Source organism: Cupressus sempervirens, chromosome 3 (assembly GCF_028749045.1).
Source record: "Cupressus sempervirens isolate cs-2001-9-10 chromosome 3, ASM2874904v1, whole genome shotgun sequence".
Classification (NCBI taxonomy): domain Eukaryota; kingdom Viridiplantae; phylum Streptophyta; class Pinopsida; order Cupressales; family Cupressaceae; genus Cupressus; species Cupressus sempervirens.
In genome coordinates, this window is record NC_143120.1 from 1047740114 (window position 1) to 1047757167 (window position 17054).

At 35.9% G+C, this 17054-nt stretch overlaps 2 protein-coding genes across 10 annotated transcripts in view; both read left to right on the forward strand.

Annotated features, from left to right (window-relative positions):
- Positions 1-17054, forward strand: part of ATM (Serine/Threonine-kinase ATM-like protein) — a 427822-nt gene that overhangs the window by 144322 nt on the left and 266446 nt on the right. For all 9 annotated transcript variants that reach the window (XR_016362919.1, XR_016362920.1, XR_016362921.1 and 6 more), the window contains exons 25-27: positions 3172-3297; positions 3396-3523; positions 10523-10679. Coding sequence is in view for 6 of the 9 variants with exons in the window: in XM_089822957.1 (XP_089679083.1) it covers positions 3172-3297; positions 3396-3523; positions 10523-10679 (411 nt within the window). In the remaining 3 variants the exon portion in view is untranslated. The remainder of the gene's footprint in view (positions 1-3171; positions 3298-3395; positions 3524-10522; positions 10680-17054) is intronic.
- On the forward strand, positions 5130-7049 carry LOC149570329 (uncharacterized). Its single transcript, XM_089822956.1, has 2 exons — positions 5130-5964; positions 6103-7049. The coding sequence occupies exons 1-2, from the start codon at positions 5230-5232 to the stop codon at positions 6457-6459; spliced, it is 1092 nt and encodes a 363-aa protein (XP_089679082.1). The 5' UTR covers positions 5130-5229; the 3' UTR covers positions 6460-7049.

Genomic DNA, 17054 nt, shown 5'->3' on the forward strand with positions numbered 1-17054 from the left:
TATCGAGGATAATGTATCCAGTGAAATCAGAGGACATAATGGCACCCACTAGTGTTCCCTACATCCTAATAAGTGCATAACATCCTCTACCAATTCAAGAAGTGAGAAAAAATATATAGTTTATCGAGAGAAATCAGAGGACATAATGGCACCCATTAGTGTTCCCTACATCCTATTAAGTGCATAATATCCTCTACCAAGTCAAGAAGTGAGAAAGAAGATATCTCCAATACAAGTAAATCAAGATCTACTTCATGGCTCCCACCAAATCAATTCAAGATAGATAGTGAAGAAAGTATGACATCAAAAATATGTAAAGCTGAAATACAATTGGCAAATAGGAATAGAGGAGTATCTACGAGTCTTGGAACTCCAATTTTTTACAAAGGAGAGGAAGAGACCTCACCATCAAGAAGAGAAGGCATGAGATTCATGCACATCAATGAATAAGGTGAAGGTGACTTGAAAGGTTACCCAAAATCAGAAAATGATTAATCTGAGTTTAGTGGCAAAAGAATTCTTTTTACCCATAACCCTTTGTTTGATGTGGACAAAACATATTACAATTTACATTCTAAGGTGTATGAAGAAGTTAGCTCGATGTTGCTCCAAAATGAAGATAAAAATTAGATTCTAGGATCCTGGTGCATCTTTAATCAAGAGAGCAGTAAGAGCCATTTGGAATAAAATGATAAGACCTAACAATGCAATTCCTAAACATTCCTTATTCAAACTTCCTGAGACTGCAATTCAAAATCAGAATTGATCTTTTGACATCTCGAGAAAAGATACAAAGATTTTGGTTTTTTGGTTGAATAAAATTCCCTTTCCTTCAATGAAATTGGAGTCAATGAGTTTTGAACACGTCTGAGTTTGGGGCTCAGAATTCATCATGAAAAATATGAGATGCTTGTGGGCAAGCATTTTTCAAGAGGGGAAGACTGTAATATTCCCCATTGGAGAGATACAAAATACGGTTAAAACTAAAGATTGAAAGATAAAAAATATTGTTAAAATTAAAGATTGAAATTTATATAAAAAATATCAACTGCATAGACATGGCACTCAGAGGAGAATATATTGGGAACTAGAAAGTCAAAAAATAGACAGCCAACATGTGCTTGATTGCATTACATCTACCACATGGGAGCCATCGTATTTGTAGGATAACATCGAGCACTAAAGCAATGATATAGAACAGTGACTGATTCATTTAAAGCCAGCAATTAAGGAGTTTTTGATAAGAAAGAGCGGTAATGATATAAATAGAGATTCTGAACATTGCGAAGGAGCGATCATTGTATCATCAGCTTAAGTTGCCACAGAATAATCAACACCGCTAAAGATTGAATTTGTCAATGTAATGAGCAAGGAATAAATAAAAGATAACATACACCTAAACAGCAATGAAGTGTATGCAAACATTAGATTAGCAACGGGATAGACAATAATCGCACATGGATTACATGGATGACCAATACAATTAGATATCGATAGCAGGATAACACGACAATCAAGCAAGCATGAATATTGATATGAAACAGCAATCCGGACAGTAACCATTAATCATGAAGAGGCCAATTACAAGAAAGAAAGGAGATTATGCGATGACTAAATTGAGAGAGGAGTTCGACTAACTACAAGGAGCGGTACTAGAAATAAATAATACTGACTATGCAGCAATACTTATGGTTAGTGATAGTGAATTGAATATGAAGAAGTGTGATGTTAAGGATTAATTGGTCATTATCAAATGTCATATATTCTCCAAAAGATGCAACCATTCAGTGTCTGCGATACTTAAGGAAGATTGGAACCATTCATTAGGCAGGTTAGAAGATCTAATAATATTTCCCTTGTAGGGTGCTGGGTTGAGCAATTCAATTGCTATAGCAATCAAACTGTGCAAGTAATTATATTCCGTATCACAGACGACATCATCCAGAACCACATTTTGCCAAGTAAAGATCGGAGACACCTTCATTACCAGAGAATCATAGCATATAAAAGAAAGAGGTATCAGACACAGCCTATATCTCTGCAGTTGAGACAACTCTTCAGCCTGTGTATGCAGTGTGAGTAAAACATTACATCAGAGACAGCCATTCAGGATGTGAAGTATATTTCATTTTGTCATATCAGAAACAACATTCATATTGTCTGCATGCAACCTTCTTTTTGAAGCATATGCATTTGCAATTAAAACATATTCAGCATTTGCATTTGGAATTACCAGTCATTTACATTATAACTTGTGTATGCATTTGAAATTGCTATTCATTTGAATCATTATTCAGTATAAACATTGTTCGTTTCATTGTATAAGTCTGTAAGTGGGATTATTAATCAGAATTATATAGTTGTTCAAGTTTGAATTGTGGAAATTTCGTAGTGTCTCATCTTGGAAAAAGGGGGACATTAAAAAGGCCTAGGATTGCAGGGTAGATTTTAGCAATTTGGAGGAAAAGCGGCAGGCATTGCTGCCATATCCATTGCTGCTTTTGGTGCTTTGTTTTGCTTCTGCATTTCCCCTTTTAAAGCCAGGCCTGAAGCTAATGTTTTGCATATGCAATGGTCTATGTGCCTGACCTGAGGTCTTTCTTGTGGATTTATATTTCTGGAAATCCTTTCTGAGCTATGTCTTCATATGCTTAAGGTTTCAGTACTTGTCAGACGGTTTCAACCACTTCTTCTTGGACCTGCTTCAGCAGGCATTTCCTACATATTGTGATGAGCTTTCAGAGGTTGTATAAGAGTTTTACAATCCTTTGTCCAGAAGCGCTGCAGCAGATTGTGAAATGTTTCTGGCAATTTTCTGGATTACATCCTTGTTTGATCTTTATATGTTTATTTGAGTTTGGTGAAGAAATATTTTCTAGCAAACTCATTTAGTGAAATTTGGAAACAAATCAGGGTTAACTTTTAATAACATAATTCTGCAAGTTTTATTTATATTGAAATGTCTTATATTATATTTGAAAATAGGAATTATATGAAAATTTCAATAAATGTAATATTGGCAGTATTTATTTCTCTTGAATGATTTGTTTAGCATACATTTTTCTTAATTTAGTGAATTACTTCAAGTGCACATTTATCTAAATGAATAATCACTACACTTCTTCGGAGTTTGTTTACATGATATAAACATGGTTGCAATTATTTTTGCAGGAGCTAAAATGTCTTGTAAGTATGGTTAGCACAGTTGCAGACATGGGGTTGTTGATGTGGACTACTCGTGCAAAGCTCATAGACTGTATTTGTGATTTTGTATTTTTTGATCCACATGTAGCTCAGGTGATCCTCTTGTTTATTAATTATGTTATCCTCTTTAATCACGTGATCACAAATAGTCTCTAGATCGGCTATTCATATGATTCTTTTGTTTCTAACAGCCCTTGACAGAGAGGCTCTTCCCAATGCTTAGCGATACTGACTACAGAGTGAGACTTAAAATTTCAAAAAGCTTGAGTGTGCTCTTCCAGACATGGAATGGGCATGAGGAGCTTTTTCAAGATGTTTGGTAAGTCAAGTAGTTTCATCCATCAGGTTCCTTTTTGACAATAAATGAGAAGGATATGTAAATGCAAAAGATAGACATTAGTGTGCCTATTTCAGCATAAATTGTCAAATAGAAATGTGGAACAATATTCAGACCATGGAAATCCATCCATCGTTGTCATTCGGTGTAGATATTCAAGATCTTATTGGGAAAGAGTCAGTTTGTTTGCACTATAGAAATTGATATTAAGAGCTGCACATTATTTTATAACAATTTGTCAGAAGTTTATGGGTTCATGTGGGGCAATCACATATTTGAGTAATGTATGTATTCATCTTTATTTTATAATTTCACGTTACCAGTGAAATAATCACTAACCATATTCCGTTGTATTCCACCTAACAGTGTTATTCATTGAAAACATTCTTTGAAGTGACATCATAAAGTACACTTTGGAGGACATTACATCTTTTTCTATATGCATCATGTTGATAAGACATTTTTGTTTTAAATAGTATGAGTTGGTGGCAAATATCTTAATCTTCTATTTTTTGATAGATAAGTTGTGGTTCTACTTCTAATTATTCCCCAATCCCTAACTGAAGCAAAAATATTATAAATTGTGATATTTTCTACATACCGAATTGGCCTATTTTACTAGAGTAGACATTGGAAAATTCCATTACATTCCTCTTATTATTTGCTCATGCCTCTTTTATAGATTCTGAAATATACTATACTATAAACCTAAGTTACCGGATTCGCACCCTGGAGCTCGGGTCCGGGTCCGGATCCGAGCCCGGGTCCGCGACCGGTCCGGGCAGGGTCCGCATTTTGGCCTGCGGGTCCTCCCGGGTCCGTGCAAGCACGGACCCGGGAGGACCCGCAGGCCAAAATGCGGACCCTGCCCGGACCGGTCGCGGACCCGGGCGGACCCGCGGCAGGTGGGGCCAAAAAGTGGCCCAAAAAAGCAATAAAATAATGTTTTTTTCATTATTTTTTTTGCCAAACCCTAAAGTAAGGCCTATTAGATGCATTTCATTCATCTAATCTCTCATTTGCTTTGTCATTTTGCTCTCTCATTTTGGTGTGGCCATTTTGCAAGTTTGAAGAGAAGGTTGTAGAGATTATTTGTGGAGTTTCAAATCCTTCAAATAATCAGTGTTGAGTGTTCCAGGTATGCATTTGATCCTTCCTTTTGCTTCTTTCATAGTTTGTTTTTAGTTTTTTAAATTTTTTATATTTATTGTTCTAAATTTTTATCAAGTTTTGTATAAGTTTTGAAATATTTTTTTAAATTTGTTTTTATAGATTGCAAGAATCCAAGAATGAGTAGTCAGGGTTCAGTGGGTGGGGTGGGATCCCAAAGATTTAAAATTGATAAAGGCTCTCCTTTGTGGAAGTATACAACAAGAATTGAGCAATGTGCTGGTGGGGGAGGGTATATATGGAAATGCAATTTTTGCCAAAACCAATATAGAAGCTCCTATTTCCGGGTTAAACATCATTTGATAGGTCCACCAGGTCAAGGGATTTCCATGTGTGAGGGGCCCCCAGAGGGAGGTAAAAAAGGGTTGTCAGCTCCTCAAATAGCACGCATGTTAAAAGAACAAGAAGAGGTTGATAGGTTAGTGTCAAAGGTAAAAAAAGATAAGTCAAAGCAAATACCACCAACACCACCCTCTCAAACAATTAGTAAACCACATCCCTTCCTACCTACCCCATCTATGGATGAAGATGAAATAGAAACACCCGCATCCCGCAAGAGAGGCCCATTAGATACGGCATTTGAAAATGACAAGAGAGAAATTGCTGACATAAAGGTTGGGCGTTGCCTCATTACAAATGGTGTTTCATTCAATCTAGTGAGATCCCCTTATTGGAGAGAGATGGTGAAAGCAATAAATGATGCACCTCATGGTTACCAATCCCCTGGATATGAAAAGTTGAGAACCACCATATTGCATAAGGAGAGAAAGAATGTAGAAAACCTCCTCAAACCAATAAGAGATTCTTGGATCCAAACGGGGGTGAGCATTGTCTCTGATGGATGGAAAGATTGCAAAAACCGTCCTTTAATATATGTGATTGCTGTTTGCCCCAAGGGGGCAATGTTTTTGAAGGCGGTTGATTGTGAAGGGCAAGTAAAGGATGCAAATTTTATTGCCCAACTTCTCATTGAATCCATAGAGTCCGTGGGAGTTGACAATGTTGTCCAAGTAATAACGGACAATGCTAAAGTTTGTAAGGCTGCAGGTGCTTTGGTAGAAGCACGATATGAGCATATCTTTTGGACACCATGCACTGTCCACACCTTGAACTTGGTGATGAAAACAATGGGCAGCCAAATTGAATGGATGAAAAATGTGTATGAGGAGGGTGAGCAGATCCAAATGTTTGTGACAAACCACCATATGTCACAAGCAATTTTCAGAACTTTCTCCCGCTTGGAATTATTGAAGGTAAATTTTAAACTTTATTTAGCTTCATTTATCATATTAATTTTTGTGTCATACTTTACAAAATTTAATACATATTCTTAAATTTTTGTGTTATCAACTTATCATATTAACTTACAATTTGAATTAACATGGTAATAGGTTGCTGAAACAAGGTTTGCTTCACACACAATCGTCCTTAGACGACTTGTGAGGGTGAAAGAGGCATTGGGTCAAATGGTTATTAGCAACAAATGGGGTGGATGGAAGCAAGCTGATACAGAAAAGGCCAAAACTGTAAAGGATTTGATCTTGAGTGATAATTTTTGGAATAGGGTGGAATATGCATTAGAACTCACCGAGCCCATCATGTCTATGCTTCGGTATGCCGACACGGATGAGCCTTGTTTGGGAAACATATATGATGCCATGGACTCTATGCTAGAAAGAATGAAATCAGTAAGTTTAAATTTTTATACAATACTTTATCCTTGTTTATTGAGAGATTTTGATTTTTGATTTTAATTAAGTTATTAACACTACATCAAGATAACTTACATGTACATCATTTGACATCCCAGGTCATTCAGAGGAGAGAGCAGCATCCTGATACCTTGTACACTAAGGTGGAGAAAATTGTTCTACATCGTTGGAACAAGATGACTACACCTTTGCACCTCTTGGCATATGCACTTTCTCCTAGATATTATAGCAGTGAGATACTTGCGATTCCTGGTAGAGTGGCACCATATAGAGATCCTGAAGTTGCTGCTGGGTATAAGAGGGCACTTAACAGGCTCTTTAGTGATCCTGATGTGGCATCAAATGTTAGGAGAGAGTTTGTTGATTTTGTCTCAAGCAAAAATGCAGAGCCTGATGCAATCAATGACCAAAGTAAATTGGATGCCATTGGATGGTGGTACTTACATGGGGAAAGTTACCTGTACCTCCAACCTCTTGCCATTAAGATCTTGTCACAAGTATGTATTTAAGTTTTTTTTCCTTTTCTTATGGCTACTTAGCTTGTCGAATTAGCACTCTTAAATTCCTATTGTATTGTAAAATTACTTAGCTAATTTTTTAAAATTTGTTGGTTGTCTCTCTAGGTTGCAAACTCTTCTGCTGCTGAGCGGAATTGGAGTACATACTCCTTTATCCACTCAGTGAAGCGTAACCGGTTGGGTTCAAAGAAAGCAGAGGACTTGGTATTTATTCACAACAACTGGCGCCTCTTATCACGCAAGGATCCAGGATATAAGAAGGGACCAGAGAAGTTGTGGGATGTACTACCTGAGACTTCTAACTTGGATATGACTGTCCAAGATATATCTAGAATTGCCTTGCTAGATGTTGAGGAGGACGAGGAGGAGGATGTGGCTGCATCTGGGGCTAGTGGAACCGGTTTGGGTTCCAATGATGTGGAAAATGTCAATGATATAGATGAGGATGAAGCCATTGATCCCTCATATTTTGATGACCCATTTGACCCTTGAAGGGCATTTGCATCTTTGATAAACTATGTTTAAACATTCGTCATTGACTCATTGAGTCATTTATGATTTATCACTATGTTTCACAGTTTCAAACTTTATTAAGTCATAATTTATTATCTATCAATCTGATGAAGTAGTCTATGTTTTGAAATTCCATTTTGCATTTTAGTAATTCAATGTATGATTTTATTTACAACATTAGCATAGATTAATGAGTGAGTATTTAATGTTTATCTTTGACATTTGGCATTGATCAATAATCAAGTAACATTGATATATTCATACTATGGAATGACTTAGTTTTACTTTTACAACTATATGAGTTTATATTTTTTTTGCATATATATATATATATATATACTAACGAACCCACCCACGAACCCAAATGGGGAAAAAAAAATTGCCCGAACCCACGAACCGAACCCCGAACCCGAACCCGTCCCCGAACCCGAATCGGCAACTTAGCTATAAACCCATGATACTTACTTGAACAACCTTAAACCTCATTGACATACAATTCATAACAAGACAAAACAAAACAAAGTCTAGGTATCAGCACTAGGTTATCTCATTGCGGACTTATATACAGTAAACACTTAGGTAGACCTTAGAATAATTGAAAATTTACAAAGTTAGGTCTCTTCATGTTTCGATTACTGTTGGTGACATCCTTATCCTGAGCTTGGCTGTCACTGATTGAAGATGTACTCTGCACGGATGAACCTGCCTTATCATCATAATGATACAGCTCATTCTTGGTCATTTATGGTGCTCTTTGGCGGGACTAACATGCCTTGAGCATTATCCTTCAACATATCTTAGCCGGTTACAGCTTGAATAACTTTGATTTTCTTTACTAATCAGAAGTTTGGCATTTTGTCAAACCCTTGGCAAGCAAATCAGATATGCAATTCCTGTGATCTCTCAACTAATTCAACTATCATCTCTAAATGTTATGATCAAATGCTCAGAATTTTAATAATTTTCTTGTGTTTTGGGAGAGTTGCAAAGCAAAATAAATAATTATAACTGTAATTATGATTACTGGAAATGATTGTGATCAACATACAGAAATAAGTTGTTGCTTTATTTAAAAGAGACTCAGGAATTACAATTGAAAGAGGGAAACCTGGATGTGATGAATTCCCTACTACGTGCTCTTGAAACTATGAACACCGAACTTGCTAGTTGGCTTTCAGTAAGACACCAAATTGGGATGGCGTTTGATATACCAGATTTCCACCCCACGTGAATGTGCTAATAACCATAGCGGTTGTCTTGAACTTCTGTCAAGTTGCAGAATGATGCCCACAACTGGTGTAATTAAATGCCACAGAATCAGATTAGAGAGTCCACAGTCAATAGGGGTAAAGCTCGCCAAACTTGAGTGTGATGTGGACATTGATTGGCCAACACCAACGCAATCGTGCACATGCCAAACTCCATGATATGTGATGAAATCAAGTGCCAATTCTTCTGTAAGTTCCTTGAGGAGAGAAACGCTGCCTATGCACTTTGATTACCCAACACACCTTGCTCAAGAAGCCCTCTGAATTACAGCAGGTGCCAAATGAAATCTCCAGTATACATGCCCAGGTCAGATTCTAATAGCAGCTAATTGTGGCACTACAACCCAGAAACAAAGTGACTGACGACCAGACCTAGTCAATTCAATACCAAAATGTATTCACGCCCAAACTCAGACTTAATTAATTCAATAAGAAAACGCCAGCTAGCAAGTACAATAGGCTCTCAAAAATCAGAATTTGCTAACTCTCAGCTTCCAACAGTAGAATCAGTCTCACTTTACATCAGCAGTAGATTGATGCTTCAGCTTAACATTCAGTTATCCAATCTCGTTAGACACAAACAATACAGTAGGAGATGTTGGCCAATTCTATACTCCAGCACAATTGCCAAGAACTTCTCAGAATCTTAGACTCAACCCTTATACTTCAGCAAGGGCCACAAAATATCAGACCTCAGAAAAAGCCACAAAGGCAAAAAAACACAAATAAATTATCCAAGCATGCTTTTCTCAACACATGGGTTTGTATTTATAACCTCCAGATTCCCTTTTGTTGCCAAAATGCAACTTTACTCAAGAAGCTTCACCACACAACATTAATTAGAAGCTTCCGTTAGATTCTTTCACTTCACTTGGGTTAACTAATTAATAAATGGTTCTTTCCAATGATAACTCAACTCTCAACTTAAGTGAAATTATAAAGGTAAATTGAATCACTTGCTTCCAAGTGAATGCCCCTGATATGATGTACAGCTCCACATCATTGTTCCAATAAACTTCCATACTTGAAAGTTTTTCCTTTCTGAGGTGCATGTCTTAGCTCCAAGCATGCATTTGATAAATGCGCTTGAATCTGTAGCATTTGAAAATGATCACTCATTTGATGAGATGCATCATCAGTCCCCTACAAGTCCATATTCTGTTTATACAGACATGCAGTTGGTCGCACCACACATGCCTGCGCGTTGTTCTCAAAATATGCTACCATGTATAGGTGTCTTTACAATACCCCCAATAAGCTTTTTGACTAATCTTTGACCCTTCAAAAGTGCCCTTGTCACCCACATGTAAGTAAATATGAAAATCAGATTTTCTTTGACAAGTGCACTTCTTGAGTAGGCTTTTTGATTTTGAGTTTTGACATTGAATCAAATAATTAAACAATTGTACCTTCTTCAATGTTTGCGACAATTGAGTGTGGAAATCAATTTTTGAAGATTGATTACCATCTCTTTCAGTGAAGTATGCTTCTGTGATTGCGAGCTCTTGTTTCGACTTCCTTATATCCAAGTGCATTGTTCATCTCAGCCTTAGGAAATTTCTCCACAATGAAATTCTTTCCTTTCCATGATCTTGCAATAATTATACACATGGTGAAGACAAAGAAAACCTTAAAGAACCTGAAATATGTTTGGTTTTTTGTTTGATTTGCAGTTAGGAAAATTACAATTTTAATTTTTTATTTGCAACTATGAAACTTGTGAATGGATATAACCTCTACAAAGTCAGTTAATTCATTGTATATTGGTTATGTTAGTTCATATTCATATTTTCTGTGCAGTTGTAATTTTGGAGTGAAGCTGGTTACTGCCAATAAAGAGAGAGTTGTCACGGCAAGGGAAGTTTTGGAGGCTGGAATTCAAGCAGAACCATTTATGGAAACAGCTCTGGTGACTCTTGGGCAGCTGGCACTGTCCAGTGAAAGGGTTGAGGAGGAGGTAATATTAAAAATGTTGACCAGGAAAGTAATGTTTACTGCAACAAATCTTGAGCATTTTACTTTTCTTTCTGTTTTTCTTCTCATGTTTTAAGGGATAGATAAATTTTGAACTTGTAAGATGAAATATCATGTGATGTCCCCTATCTAGACTATGATTGAATGATAACATATAATAATAAAATTTAAATAAATAAATGAACCAATAAATGTAATATAATAAATAATTAATATAATAATATAAAATATATATTACTCGTCCAATATATTATTAATATAACAAATATATTGTCATTGCATATATGATAATAATTTATACAATATTATTAATATTATAATATTTATATATAATATAATATAATGTTAATATTATAATCATCATATGAATATCTTATTAGTATTAATATAATAATAATTATATAATAATGTATATGATATTATTAATATTGTATCATTCATATATTATCATATCAATTGATATGAACTTAAAAGAACAATGTAAGCCGATGGCTTTTACTATCACCAACTACCAAAGGTTGAGACCTCTGGGTCACTCATCACCATATAAAGGAGGGAATCATTGCAAACATAACAATATCAAGTTGTAGTAAGCAACTAAGGGAAAAAGATACAGTCAACACAACAAACAATGCCTAGCGAATAAGTATATGATGACATTTCATAGAGGCAACAATGAGTGCAAAGTTATGACAATTACCGTCATTCTGAAAGGATCATAGGCGACTGGGTAGTGATTGATTGAGGTGCTCACAAGCAACCCATTAGCAAAACTATTATATATTAGAAGGCATCTTTTGCAACCATACAATTTAGTTTTGATGCGGAATATGGACTGTATCGTGGAATAATGAATTCAATTTAAAATATTGACATGATCCAAGTTGTGCTTGTGGAGCTTGAGATTGATATAATATCAAATGTCCGTGTGCATGTAAGATTGGCATAATCTCCATAGGAATGGTTGCCTGAGATTGATATAATCTCCATAGTGCTAGCATATGAGAGAATCATATAATCTCCATAGGACTGGCAGACCAAGATTGATATAATCTCTATAGTTTTAGTATATGAGAGATTGAAATAATCTCCATAGGAATGGCTGGCTGAGTTTGATATGATCTCCATAGTGCCAGTAAATGAGAGATTGATATAATATCCGTAGGAATGACTAATTGAGTTTGATATAATCTCCATGCTGCCATTATATACTGATGAATCAACATATGCTAATGTGAAGGGACCTAGATAGAGGATATCTCTTCTGAGGTTAGGATGGTGTCAGATATTGACCTTCCAAGAAACTTTGACGGGGGTGCTCCAGAGGAGATGGTGAAATAACCAACGATGGTTTTAGAATTGACCTTTTGTATTCAAAATCCTGAAGATCCTCGTAAGGTTTAAAATACCTGATTTGGTATTCTCGTAAGCATTTGTTAGAATGAGGAATGTGCTTGCAGCTAGAATATTGTATTTAAATTTGTTTATTCAGTTTGTTGTCTGTAATAATCCTCCAGAATTGTAGACAAAATATAACAAATATATATCATATTAATTATATTATATTAGTATCAATTTAATGAGCTAATATATAACAATCAATAAATAATGTTTGAATAAATAATAATAGTTATTAACAAAATTATTTATAATTAATAAATCAGTTTGGGTACTCTACAGGAATGGCAACTGATTGTTATTGTTTTAAAGCCATTTTTAGGAGAGAAGAAAGCATGCTTGAATAAGAAGTACACACGTTGTTGTGATTCAATACATAATCAAAATCCTTTCATTAGTTCTTAAACTGGTCTAGTCGAGAGCATATGCAGAGATATCTTAAGTTGATCAAACAGGGACGATTGTTTCATTGAGAAAATCGACTACATCATCAATCAGATTAACATTAGTGTGCCTTCATACATATGATTATTTATTATCTGGAAGGAAGAAAGTCAAAGTAGAATTGAAGGCAATTAGGTAGATGCGAATGATGACAAGATATTCCTTAAGCAGCAGAAGAAAGGGCCCAGACATCCTTTGTCTTATACAGCAGAAAAGAAGACCCTAAATGGCTACGTGGAAGTCTAGTGCTGGAATAAGGAAATTGGAGTTGTTGAAGGCAATGATAATCCGTGTCTCATTATGATAATCAACAATTTGTACAGCCGCATAGTCCAATAGGGACGTCAGAGACGGGTTGCGACCACATTGTATACGCACAAATCAACCAATCAGCAGTGGCTATCGGGTATCAGTTGCTCGCGCAGAAACGTTTAATTGGTTGTCTAAGCATTGTACATTCTCTGTTCTAAATTGCCAGTTCACTGCTCAGAATTCCAGCAAACGTGGTGTAAATTGTTACTGAAGATATACAGATGCATATTTAATTAATAACTTAAGTATTTTATGCAATTAATCTTAGCTAAATCAATGTTATTGCATACAGATCCTATTGCATATAATTCCAGATTGTTATTTTTGTGTTTTCACTACAATTCCAGTGGAGTTAGATTAAGATGTTCTCATAAATAATAATTATATGGAATATTTTTTGAGACTCCATTCATAATTGTTTTAAGAACTGGGCTTCTTACATTGGTATCAGAGCTGTCATTCCTGCCAACTTGTGGGGAAAATCACAGAGTCCAGACATATGCAAAAGGAACATTATAATTTTCGTAATACCCGAGCTAGAAAAAACAGGGATCCTAGCAGTTCAATAGAATCATCTAGTCATCCTTACATGTTGACATTGAGGATAGTCATACAGAAACAGATGAAGAAATAATCTTTGAACAAAACAATAACATGGGGGAAGCAGATGATACTAGGATATGCAGAACAATGTTGACCATATGACTAATTTGATAACTCAATTTATGACCCATAATCTTAATCAAAATAAAAATATTGTTTGGAGAAATGGGGGTCAGGAGGATCATTCATTAAATAACCAGCCTAAAGGTTCTACAACATCAAGGCCTTCGATGCCCACCTCCACACCTTGGAATCCACAGCCTGAAAGAGAACCTCCATTATAGAATTACAAGAAGAAATATATCAGGATTGGTTACAGCTAGGGGGGTGAATTTAGGTCATCAATGACTTTCAAAGAATACATGGAGTTAAGGATGAAACATAAGCGTAAGGGACAATGGGGTTACACCAATGAATTGCAAAGAAAAATTGGTAAGATGTCTATCCCTTATTTCGATGGATCAAGAAAAACAATAGCTAGAGCTTGGGTGCAAAAACTTGACACATATTTCTAATTGGATCCTATGATGTAAGATGAAGTAATAAAAAATGCAACCTTACATTTAGAAGGGGTGGCACATGAGTGGTGGCAGCATGGGCAAATAAATTTGGGTCATGATCAGATCAACATATATGCTACTGTCAATGAGAGACTGACGAACAAGTTTGATTCTAAAGATCTTAAACTTCATCTCAAGGATTTAACTCAGGTTAAACAAACAGGGACATAGGAACAATATATTTCTGAATCTGAAAAATTAGCAGTTCTAGTAACTAAGATTATAGAGAGGCAAAAAATTGTGATATTAATAAATGGGTTATCTGATGCTTTCAAAGGTTGGGTCAAATCTCTAAATCATCCTTTACAGACAACCATTAAAAGGGCAAGAGAATTGGAGCCTTCTTCTAAGGGAAAAACTTTTAATAGAGGACCGCCATTAAAATTGGAAAATGACAGAAAAACTTCCACGAATGACATACTTTTCTGAAATAAACTAGATAAAGAGGAATGAAATGAACATAGGAGAAAAAAGTTATGCTTCAATTGTAAAGAAGCTTGGGCATCGGGTCATAGATGTTTGGGAAAAGGGAAAATACATTATACTGAGGTAGTATTGGACAATGAAGACGAGGAAAATATATACCCGAATTTAGAACCTAGCCAGAAGACCATAGAACAGGCTCAAGAAAATACACAAGGGAAAGGTGAAGTAGTATCCATGACAAGGACTCCCAATTACGATATTTCAGAGTGGGAGGGGTTTTACAGGGACAATGAGTTGCTACTATGATAGATAGCGGTGCTACACATAATTTCATTGATACTGCTTTTGTTAAAAAATGTTGCTTACTTATAGAAAAGCATGAAGGATTTGATGTCCAAGTAGCAGGTGGTACTACTTTAGTAAGCACACATAAGTTACCTCACCTATGTATATACAAGGTTCCTCACCTAAGTATTTCTCTTGGTAATTATATAGCAATAGATGATTTTTATGTGGTTGATTTGGCTAACACTAATGCTATTTTGGGACTTCAATGGTTTGAGACTTTGGATAAATATTCGCAAAGTTTCAAGCGCACGGTGTTCTCCTTCAAAATTGATGGGAAAAAGGTAATTCTGAGGGGAATGTCAAATGGTGGACCCAGGATCATGTTTGCTAACAGGATGTAGGCTATATTCCGTCATGGTGATGTTGCTTGTCTCTGCACAATGTTTTATCTCCACCAAGGTAATAGGTTTTGAATCTAAACATTATCAAGATGACTTGTTGCAGATTTTAGATTCACATAGTTTGGTTTTCAGTGATATACCTCCAGGAGTACCTTCGGATACAGGTTTTGAACACACTATTGAATTGGAAGAAGGGGTGAATGTAAAGACCTCAGCTGGCTCCCCACTTGAATATTGATGCACAGTTTATTGTCTTTCCAATAATAATAGTTATCAATTTTTTTGAATGTTTTCTATGGAAATATAAACTGACAAATTGAAGAAATTTGAAATCAGACAATAACTAGGCACATTTCCCTAGCACTTTATTTTGGGAATTCATATGTCAGAATTACATAATATAAAATGGCACCTGAATTGCAAATTCAATTTGTTAAAACGTGACTCCAAATGCCTCCTTATTATTCACTGATCCTTATTTGCTTATGGGACTGCTGATTGCAGACTTGTCATTCCTCCTAATATCCATTTGCTGTTGGCACCTTCATTGCGAACTGCGGGTAAACAAACTAAATTGCAAGCTAAATCACTTTCTGTAGTTGTGACTTTGTCCCCCACAACACTCCAACAACAGGCGTCTCCAGTATGCAGTCTACATCCTTACCCACAGTTGCAGTCTGGTCATTCACATGGCCAACATCAAATGGAGGCCAGGTTAAATATCATGCTAGCTTCACACAGCTGCCACCACTTGAAACGAAAAGGCGAAGTGATGTGTGGGCTCTTTACTGATGTCGTCCCTCCACTTCCAGAAATCTACCACATCTACCAGCATTGGATAATTCGCATGCTTCAATATCAATTCAATTCACCAATATGCAATCTACTGGCTCCCCCAAGCAATCTGATATATTCACCAATATGCAATCTACTGGCTTCCCCAAGCAATTCAATATATTGCAAACTTTATTCTTCGTACCAATCTCCAGGCACAACAAGAACAGTAGAAGATTCCTGCAATTTCGTTATACCATAGCAATGTATTGCGATATTTCTCAAAACAATCCTCAGAGAACTTCTCAGAACCCTCAGCTGGAAAATCAATAAGAAATATATTTTCCAGACTATTCTCCTTAGCTACAGGAATACAATAGAAGAATGTTGGCCAATTGTATACTGTAGTACAATTGCCAAGAACTTTCAGTCGAGCCCTTATATTTCAGCAAAGGCTTACAAGTCAGGAAACATGATAAAGCCACAAAGGCACAAAAACCAAATATAAAATTCAAGCGTGCCTTTCCCAATGAAATGAGCTCTCATTTATAAGCTTTCGTTTGTAGAGTTTCATAAAACTCCACATCAAAAATTGTGGAAGTTTCCCAAAACAACTCAACACTAGAAATCTTTCAACTTGCTTTTTAGAAATATCTCTTAAAGTCATTATTATAATAATATAAACATTATTATAATAATGCAACTCAATGAATAATAAATAAATAAGAGCTCATGCAATTATTAACCTACTTAACTGCAGGTGACGACCAACTGCCAAGCCATCCACTGCACTGCCAAAAATAGCAACTACCCATAATAGACTTACTAAAAGTAGTAAGTAATCAACTGAGACCCCCAAAACACCCTGTCAGCTCACGAGGGTCGATGTGATGAGCTAACACCATCAACTACTCAGACTAGCCAAAAACGGGGACATTACAACAAAGCCAGTCATCACTACTCTATACAGACATCCTAAGGCATTCAGAGCTGAAATAGAAAAGACTATTAATGAGTTGGATATGGGACACATTAGACCTAGCTGAATTCCTTTTTCTTCATCTATAATATTGGTTAAAAAGAAAGATGAGACTCCACGCACGTGTATGTATTATGGATTACTGTGCCCTCAATAAAAAGACCATAAATAAC